The sequence below is a fragment of the Tarenaya hassleriana genome, unplaced genomic scaffold (genome assembly GCF_000463585.1).
Source record: "Tarenaya hassleriana unplaced genomic scaffold, ASM46358v1 Cleome29, whole genome shotgun sequence".
Classification (NCBI taxonomy): Eukaryota; Viridiplantae; Streptophyta; class Magnoliopsida; order Brassicales; family Cleomaceae; genus Tarenaya; species Tarenaya hassleriana.
In genome coordinates, this window is record NW_010966092.1 from 928,536 (window position 1) to 938,220 (window position 9,685).

At 46.1% G+C, this 9,685-nt stretch overlaps 2 protein-coding genes across 3 annotated transcripts; both read left to right on the plus strand.

Moving 5' to 3' along the window:
* The first annotated feature begins 6 nt into the window (after nt 1-6).
* On the plus strand, nt 7-626 carry LOC104818275. Its single transcript, XM_010547786.1, has one exon. The coding sequence runs from the start codon at nt 43-45 to the stop codon at nt 484-486; it is 444 nt and encodes a 147-aa protein (XP_010546088.1). The 5' UTR covers nt 7-42; the 3' UTR covers nt 487-626.
* A 1,415-nt stretch (nt 627-2,041) lies between these two features.
* On the plus strand, nt 2,042-5,452 carry LOC104818277 (E3 ubiquitin-protein ligase XBAT33). Of its 2 annotated transcripts, none has more exons than XM_010547787.1 (10): nt 2,042-2,417; nt 2,516-2,575; nt 2,878-2,949; nt 3,032-3,219; nt 3,340-3,500; nt 3,591-3,649; nt 3,753-3,799; nt 3,887-4,030; nt 4,320-4,408; nt 4,496-5,452. In XM_010547787.1, the coding sequence occupies exons 1-10, from the start codon at nt 2,241-2,243 to the stop codon at nt 5,053-5,055; spliced, it is 1,557 nt and encodes a 518-aa protein (XP_010546089.1). In that variant the 5' UTR covers nt 2,042-2,240; the 3' UTR covers nt 5,056-5,452. The 2 variants fall into 2 exon arrangements, with proteins under 2 accessions (XP_010546089.1, XP_010546090.1); XM_010547788.2 differs by having other exon boundaries at nt 2,373-2,431.
* The last annotated feature ends 4,233 nt before the right edge of the window (nt 5,453-9,685 follow it).

Here is a 9,685-nt window from a genome sequence, read left to right on the forward strand (position 1 = left end):
TCTTTCCCTTCCTCCCTCGGCGCACGGTCCATCTCCAACGCCATGGACCACCGCGCTCAAGCGGGCTCGAACCGGTTAGACCACTGGTCCGAAGAAACCCTATGGCACACCAACAACAACAAGGGCGAGGACAAGATACTCGAGATCGATACATGGAAGCCACGCTTGCCCGCAAGAACGTACCGTTCGGACAGCAAATCTCCGAGGACTGCGCTCAAGCCGACGAGGAGCGAGTACTCATCATGGGGGTATTACCCGAACCACATGGTGAAAACTGAGTCTTGCAGGGCTAAGGTGCGGTCGGTCAGCGCGCCGAGGCAACGGCTCGAGTTCTCGGACAACAATGGCCACAACAGGTCAGTTCATGGACATTACTGTTACTACTACACGGCCGCAGACAGGTCAGTGGAGCAGTGTTGCGGAGGAGGGTTGTCTGAAGGGTTGAATCGAAGAAACCCGAGCGGGAGATCAAAGATTGGGTTATGATTTGGAATTTGTTCATGTTTCTTGGTAATTTTACGTGACCTCAACAGGTTTTTTTATTGTCGGTAAAAAGGTAAAATTCTCATTTTTTGTTCGGTGTCTTGAAGTTTTGAGGACAATATACTAATACGGTGGCTTCCTAATTCGGGTTCGAGTTTTCATTTGAAGAAGAGTATTCACATGGATATCCTCGATAGATATATAATCAGACTAAATCTTCGATGAATTTCCAGATTATAGAAAAATAGTTTTGAGTATAATGTAAATTCACATAATTTGGATCATTTTTTTGCTATTTCTCGTGTGGTCGGTCTGCACAAAACTAGGGTGTCAACCGGACCAATCTCAGACCGCTCGACTCTAGAGTTTCTATTTGAATTTGATTCAAATAGGTTTCTATTTGAATTCGGTTGTTATATATAAAATATTTTTGATCCAAAAAAAATTTATTTTCTTAATTTCATAATCAAATATACAAATTTTATTTTTTAATGGAATACGATTTGGAGTTTATTTCGCGTTATTTAGTTTAGATCGGTTTAGTTATAAATCGAGTCAAAAATGGTCATCTAGTTATTGTGTGTAATCGATTTATCCAATGTTAATTAGACCCATTAAATCTATTTATTTAAATGACTAAAAAAAACCCAAATATACTTCTTATTTATTGGATCGGGTCGAACCATTTAACCCGACCCATTTCACATATCAATTCGGACTCATTCATAGCTTCCCACTTCCTTATTATTAGAAATTACCTTAATTTTCTATTTTGTAAAAAGATGAATTACAAAGTTTTCCTTTTATTTTATTTTTTTACCACACACAATCCGACACAATCTTCTGTGTACACTTTCGACTGACACAACTCAATGATGACTTGTGACCAAAGTTTCATATTGTTGTTGAATTGTGCGTATTTATTTATTTTATAATACAGATATTTCCACAACAAATTTAATAATACACTAGGATAGATAGTCACTGCAAAATCCCAACCACTCCACAAAATCATATCATAAGTATCTATGCAGCCATAAATACAAGCACACCGATATCTATAAACAAGATCATATTATTGATTTCTTTGTCAAGTCTAAATCTTATTACCAACCAATTATGATGACCAGATTTTTTATATAGAGATTTCTTAAAAACCAAATCTATGAGATTCTCTATTCAAATTTAATGAAACCCAACGATTTCTTATCGTAATTAACTCGTGGACCGACTTTTTAACATAACATTTTTTTTTGCTTAAAATATTTCAATCATTTTATAATTGGGTCAAAATGTGAGTTGGTAAAAGAATGCGATATGTGTATATATATTTTTTTTGTCTCGAAAACAATAGAATAAATAAGAAATAGTAATATTGAAATAGAGGGAAGAGGGGTTCATAGTGGGAAGCCACGTGGACGAATGGGACGGAGGACGAATGTGCAAACTGACGAAGAAAGAGGGGCAATCGATAAGGGCAAATTTGGAATTTCGTATTATGTTGTGTTGTTGTGCTTCTTCATCCCTTCTTTTTGTCTCAAACGGACAAAATTACAAACCCCAACAATGCCCAAAAAGCCAACAAAAGAGAGAGAGATCAGCAGAGAGAGAGAGATCGCGTGCTGCTTCAGTATCTCATCTAATCCCCCGATTCTTTCCCTCTGTATGTTTCCACGACGGTTGACCTAATTCTCCTCACACCCAATTGAAATCAGAGAGAGAGAGAGACAGAGAGAGAGAGAGAGAGAGAGAGAGAGATGGGCAATTCGTTTGGGTGTTCGGCGTCCGGCGAGAGATTGGTGTCGGCGGCGAGAGATGGTGACTTCGTGGAGGCGAAGATGCTGCTCGATTGCAACCCTTGTCTCGCCAAGTACTCCACCTTCGGTGGTCTGAATTCTCCGTTGCATTTCGCCGCCGCCAAAGGCCATAACGAGGTTCCCCTTTCTGGGTCTCTCTCTTTCGTCTCCATTGCCCATAATTTGTGTCTTTCCATGTTGAATCAGTGATTTTATGCGATGTTTCTCGTTGTTAGATCGTCGCTCTGTTGCTTGAGAATGGTGCTGATGTGAATTCGAGGAATTATTGCGGCCAGGTAATGGGGTTTGATTTTCTTGCCTCGATTTTGGGTTTATATCTGCAAAATGTGAAATCTTTGGTCAATTTTGAGCTTATTCCGATTAGATTTACCTTAATTCCGGTGTCGTTTATTATCTGGAAACTCTTTGTCTGAGGAAGAAATCAGAAAGCAATCCTCATCTGCTAAGATATTACCCATTAACTCAGGAATTCTACTTTGAGTGAAAATTTACATTTTTAAGCTCAAATCCATAAAGCCCCGATTTTTTCTGATTAGCGGGTTCAACCTGTTTCCCCATGTTTAACCTTTTGATGAAGACGGCGTTGATGCAAGCCTGCAGATACGGGCATTGGGAAGTAGTGCAAACTCTGCTGCTATTCCGTTGCAATGTGAGTTTCCCTTTCATCAGGAAAGATTACGTTCGTTGATTCGGTTTTGCTTCATGTCTTGACGGGTATTCTCTCTTTGAAGGTTACAAGAGCTGATTATTTAGGTGGAAGGACGGCTCTTCATTTCGCTGCTGTGAATGGTCATGCAAGGTGTATAAGGCTAGTCTTGGCAGATTTTGTACCAAGCTCACCTCTTGAAAAACTAAATTCTCTCTCCGAAACTGGTAGAGGGGACAGTGTCACAACAACAAGGAGCAAAACTGAGCAAAGGTGTGCTGAAAACTTTCATTTTGATACAATCTCTGTCTATGGGGGAGAATACATGTTTTCTCAATGCTCTTATACCTGAAGTTGTTATCTAATGGAGTAGTTTGATCTGATCTGATGCAGTGCATTGTCTAAGTTTGTGAATAAGGCAGCTGACGGTGGAATCACAGCTCTTCACATGGCTGCATTGAATGGGTATTTTGACTGCGTTCAGCTTTTGCTTGATCTTGAGGCGAATGTCTCCGCCGTGACATTTCATTATGGGACATCAATGGATATGATAGGTTCCATTCTTATCTGACATGTTGATTTTCTTGGCTAGAGATTCTTTGTATCGTGTCCCCATAATGAATGTTTTGAACTTTCTCTCTCAGGAGCTGGAAGCACGCCTTTGCACTACGCGGCATGTGGTGGTAATCTGAAATGTTGTCAGGTAAGAAAGTTTAACTATTTTCCCTTCGGTTTCGATATATAATTCGTAGATTTGTAGAGGCAAAGTATGAGCATATACCCGTTTCATGCCTGTTTCTTCACAGATTCTCCTTGCAAGAGGTGCAAGCCGGATGACATTGAACTGCAACGGGTAAATCCCATTTCATCGATTATACAGCTGTAGAAATATTCGATGTTTCTCAATCAAATGGAAGTTCTTTCTTTCAAATGCTTGTAGGTGGCTACCTCTTGACATTGCTAGGATGTGGGGACGTCATTGGCTTGAACCCTTGCTTTCACCTAACTCAGATGTTGTCATTCCACGATTTCCTCATTCCAACTATTTATCACTGCCACTCTTGAGCATACTCAACATAGCAAGGTAATCACGGGTCTATCTATCAGTTGATAACCGAATATCCTCTGCTTTGATTCATAGACGAACGAATGCCCCGTGAATTAGCAAGCTTGTTTCTTTGGACGATATCTCAGTACCAAGATATTCTCAATGTCTCCATGTCCGAAAATTTTACTCACTCTCTCAACAACCTTCATGGGATTGAATAATATCCATAAAGCTGTCACCAGACCATAACATACTAAGAATCATGGTGTAGTATTGTTTCTCATAATACTGATGCTGCTTGTCCACTCTCTTGGCTTGGCTCCAGAGAGTTTGGATTGCAGTCAACAATCATTGCAGATGATGTTGATATCTGCGCTGTTTGCCTGGAAAGGACATGTAGTGTTGCTTCTGAAGGTCTGTCTTTAAACTCCACTCATTATTCTCCTCAATGTTCTTGTCAAATGTCCTGCTGAGATGTTGTGGTTTCATGCCTTGTTTCAGGTTGCGGTCATCAGCTCTGTGTGAGATGCGCTCTATACCTATGCTCGACGAGCAACGCTCCTTCCGAGACGGTAGGCCCTCCTCCGGGTTCAATCCCTTGCCCTCTCTGCAGACACGGGATCGTCTCATTCAACCGGCTCTCGAGCTCCTTAACCAGAGAAATGAAGCTACCGATATCACTCGGGTTCTGCACGCCTTGCATGCTTCACACACGGGACATGACCAACCAATCTTCACCGACAACAGATGTACGCAAAACCCGGGTTTCCTCCGTCTCATCGGATATGCTCTGTCCAGTCACGTGTAGCCCGTTCCCTTCAGTCGCCATTCCCATTTGCACATGTAATGATGGGCCATGTCCGAACTTTGAGACTCAGGATACGGAAAGGCGGGCAGAATCCGACGAGTCGTTGACTCCGAGAAGGTCACAGATCGTGTCGACAGAGCAGGAGAAGTTAGAAGGGCCGAGACTGGAGAAGACGACATGCTCGAGCATGATGTTTTGGGGAAGAAGAAGCTGCAGCAGAGAGCACCAGTGCAATTCAGAGATCAACGCTTGATCCCCCCCAAAAAAAAAGACGCAGATTGGGCTTTTTACTGACATATTTTGATGAAATCATCCCTCGTTGGTTCTCCGTTCCGACCAGAAGTGTGTTGGGATCAGAAGATCTGATCCTGCACGGAGGGAATCAATGTCTCCATGGTTTCTTTTTTTGGTTCCCTCGGTTTGTTTTTTTTTCGTCTTTTTTCTTTTCGTGGTCGCAGTTAGATTCAGATTCACCGTTTGTTACGGTGGCAGATTTGTAATTAAGGTGGAAAAAAGATGGGTTAAAAAAGAAAGGAGAAAAACGAAACATGCTTGCTATGCAACTCTCGTCTCATGAGGTTTGCGTTTGTGCGTGGAAGGATCCTATTCCTTGTAGCATAAAATGATATATATATATATATATATGGAAATCTCACGAGGTATGTATATATATATATATATATATGTGGCGACTTTGTGATTTCTCTACAATGCAATGTGAGTTTTTAAAACCCACTGATGGATAATGTAATGGTCAATATAGAGTGCAATGTATTTTAAAGTTGAGTGTTTGATTCTATTTGAGGGAAAGGGACGTAATTTTTGGGTCAATATGTCACGCACCTAGTCGCTGGGTTCGACCGATGGTACGTGACACTCCGTACAGCTGCGTAAAGGTGCGGAATATGGCGGACTGTACGGGTCGGGAACCTCGGACTGTTGGGAAAAGTCCGGGATTCGTCGGGAAAGCTCGGACTTGTTGGGAGAAGTCCGAGATTCGCTGGGAGGACCGAGACTAGGATCCGGGCTAGTCTGGATCGTTGCGGGAAGTGTCGGGCCTTGGCTTGTAATGGGCTGAGTTCCTTGGATGGAACGAGCAAACTTGGCCGAGAATTCGGACAAGGATGCGAGTCGGACGCGTCGGGTCTGGAGAGAGTTCTCGGCTGGGCGGGAAACTCCCGAACAGACGTTCGACTTGAGGACCGAAGTTTCTCGGACGGATCGAGTTCTCGGTACGGACGAGTACAAGAATTCTCGAACAAGTGTGAGAACTTGGCAGAATTCCTCGGGCAAGCTCGTTCGGCGTACGAGAATCGAAAAGAAGACGAAATGAGAAACAAAGGGACAAGTGAATGAATCCAAAATGCGAGGACGGTTTTATTAGATGGCAAAACGAACCAAGGGGACGCCGGCGGTCTTACAATCCTTTTATAGGCTAAGGTCCAAGAACTCATAAGGAAACGCACAAATCCGGGATTGATTGATTGGCAATCAATCAATCCTACAATCGGGCGAATTACAATCATTCCATAATCGAAAGATAAGATCCAATCAATCAACGATACTTTCCTTATCTTGCACTCGGATGAATCTGGACCAAATGAGGGCTCCATGCGAATGGGCCGAGAGAGGGCTGATGGGCTTGGCCATGTGAGAGACCAATGGGCTTGATCAAAATGTATATATATATATATATATATGTGGCGACTTTGTGATTTCTCTACAATGCAATGTGAGTTTTTAAAACCCACTGATGGATAATGTAATGGTCAATATAGAGTGCAATGTATTTTAAAGTTGAGTGTTTGATTCTATTTGAGGGAAAGGGACGTAATTTTTGGGTCAATATGTCACGCACCTAGTCGCTGGGTTCGACCGATGGTACGTGACACTCCGTACAGCTGCGTAAAGGTGCGGAATATGGCGGACTGTACGGGTCGGGAACCTCGGACTGTTGGGAAAAGTCCGGGATTCGTCGGGAAAGCTCGGACTTGTTGGGAGAAGTCCGAGATTCGCTGGGAGGACCGAGACTAGGATCCGGGCTAGTCTGGATCGTTGCGGGAAGTGTCGGGCCTTGGCTTGTAATGGGCCGAGTTCCTTTGGACGGAACGAGCAAACTTGGCCGAGAGTTCGGACAAGGATGCGAGTCGGACGCGTCGGGTCTGGAGAGAGTTCTCGGCTGGGCGGGAAACTCCCGAACAGACGTTCGACTTGAGGACCGAAGTTTCTCGGACGGATCGAGTTCTCGGTACGGACGAGTACAAGAATTCTCGAACAAGTGTGAGAACTTGGCAGAATTCCTCGGGCAAGCTCGTTCGGCGTACGAGAAACAAAGGGACAAGTCGAGATGAATCCAAAACACGAGGACGGTTTTATTAAGTGGCAAAACGAACCAAGGGGACGCCGGCGGTCTTACAAGGGAGATGACCGTCGGCGGAATGAGAGAAAAGGCCAAGAGAGAAATGAGAGAAGATTTCCGGATGACTTCTCAAATGAGCTTGGGGTCCCTTTTATAGGCTAAGGGTCCGAAGCACATAGGGAAAGCCACAAATCCGAGATTGATTGATTGACAATCAATCAATCCTACAATCGGGTGATTAACTCAATCATTCCATACACAAAAGACAAGATCCAATCAATCAATGATACTTTCCTTATCTTGCACTCGGATGAATCTGGACCAAATGAGGGCTCCATGCGAATGGGCCGAGAGAGGGCTGATGGGCTTGGCCATGTGAGAGACCAATGGGCTTGATCAAAGGACTTGGGCTTGTTGGGAAGGAAGCCCAAGTCGTCACTCTTCAAGTCCAAGTAGTGGGCTGTCCAAAACTAGACTTTGGTCCGAAGAGGCGTGGTCCGTGATTCTCCAAGTGAGCCGGGGATAAGGTTGGTTCGTCCATGGATAGTTCTTCGATGGTCCGAGGGAGAGGAAGGTCCGAGGTCTCCAGTCATGGTCCGAGCATGGTCCAAGAGGATGGCTGAGGTCGAGAAGCGATGTCCGAACGTGAGAAGACCCGCCAAGGAACCATGGGACGTTCATGGGAAGGGAGAAATAGACGCAAAAAGTTTCTCCCTTACATTCTCCCCCACTTAAACGTGCGACGTCCCCGTTGTGCCTTATTGAAATGGTCGTCCTGCAAAACAAAGGGGTTAGAACCAATTGGCCTCGAACTCGCGGATAAGTCCCGCGAATCCTTGGCAATGGTCCGAAGCTTCCCAAGTGCTCTCCCAATGTGGTTCGCCCTTCCATTGAATCAAGTACTCCCGTTGGGTCGGGGAGAACTCGCGGCAAGAGAGGACTGTCTCGGCCATCTTTCCGAGTGATGTGGCCGAGAGTTGCTGCTGTGGGCGAGACTTGGGGCGAGGCCGAGAAGAGTACATGGTCGCGTACCTTGATGGGGGCTGCCGGAGAGGCGATGAACGTCGAGATTGAGTCGGCTTACCCATCTTGGTCGGACCATCGTACTGTAGGGCCGAGATAGCAATGCCCTTTCGGACGCACCGAAGAGGGACAATGGTCGGTTGCACGTCGTCCAAGATGATGAGGGACTTGTGCGACGCCGAAAGTTGCATGTTGGCTGCCCGAAAGAAGGGAAGGCCGAAAACGAGTTTGAAATCGTCCATGGGGAGGATCATTGTACTGTAAGGCCGAGATAGCAACGCCCTTCGGGACGCACCGAAGAGGGACAATGGTCGGTTGCACGTCGTCCAAGATGATGAGGGACTTGTGCGACGCCGAAAGTTGCATGTTGGCTGCCCGAAAGAAGGGAAGGCCGAAAACGAGTTTGAAATCGTCCATGGGGAGGATCATGAAGTCGAGACGTGTGTCCCAATCTCCAATCTGGATCCGAACGTTCCGAGCAATCCCCGTGGCTGTTTGGGCCGGGGAATTGACCGCCTTGACGGTACCACCATTCGGGTCCGCCTTTAGGTTGAGCATCTTTGCGATTCCTGCGTCAATGAAGCAAAGGGACGCGCCGGTGTCTAACATAGCGGGTAAGATATTACCGTAAATGTTGACGTCCGTGTAGAGGAGGCCGCCGTCCTCGGGCTTTGACTTTGGAGCCGGAGAAGCCATATGACCAAGGTGTTTGATTCCACCGTTGGTTTGGCCCATGATGGCCGTGAGCTTGGCATTCGCAATGGAAACACGGAGAAGGGGGCTTGGATGGAGGCTTGTAAGGACCCTTACGTGTTTGGAAGGCAGCGGGCCGAGGCTCGTGGCGTGGCTCGGGACGTGGCTCGGGATGGCTTTGGGATTGCGTTGGCCTCGGTGGACGTCCGGAGTCCGGGATTGACTCGGCAATGGCGATTGCATCGTCCAGCGTCCGCGGATCCCTTCGGTTCACCTCGAGCCGAACGTCATCCCTAAGCCCCCAAAAATGTCACACACCTAGTCGCTGGGTTCGACCGATGGTACGTGACACTCCGTACAGCCGTGTAAAGGTGCGGAATATGGCGGACTGTACGGGTCGGGAACCTCGGACTGTTGGAAAAAGTCTGGGATTGGTCGGAAAGCTCGGACTTGTTGGGAGAAGTCCGAGATTCGCTGGGAGGACCGAGACTAGGATCCGGGCTAGTCTGGACCGTTGCGGGAAGTGTCGGGCCTTGGCTTGTAATGAGCCGAGTTCCTTGGACGGAACGAGCAAACTTGGCCGAGAATTCGGACAAGGATGCGAGTCGGACGCGTCGGGTCTGGAGAGAGTTCTCGGCTAGGCGGGAAACTCTTGAACAGATGTTCGACTTGAGAACCGAAGTTTCTCGGACGGGTCGAGTTCTCGGTACAGACGAGTGCAGGAATTCTCGGACAAGTGTGAAAACTTGGCAGAATTCCTCGGGCAAACTCGTTCGGCGTATGAGAATCGGAAGATCGACTTGAGTAC

What these genes read in the sequence shown, in the direction of transcription:
- LOC104818275 (XM_010547786.1), top strand. Translation starts at nt 43, where the DNA reads ATGGACCACCGCGCTCAAGCGGGCTCGAACCGGTTAGACCACTGGTCC.
- LOC104818277 (XM_010547787.1), top strand. Translation starts at nt 2,241, where the DNA reads ATGGGCAATTCGTTTGGGTGTTCGGCGTCCGGCGAGAGATTGGTGTCG. An exon ending in CCGCCAAAGGCCATAACGAG is followed by an intron (nt 2,418 to 2,515) that starts GTTCCCCTTTCT and finishes TCTCGTTGTTAG; the next exon opens with ATCGTCGCTCTGTTGCTTGA. An exon ending in AGCATACTCAACATAGCAAG is followed by an intron (nt 4,031 to 4,319) that starts GTAATCACGGGT and finishes GCTTGGCTCCAG; the next exon opens with AGAGTTTGGATTGCAGTCAA.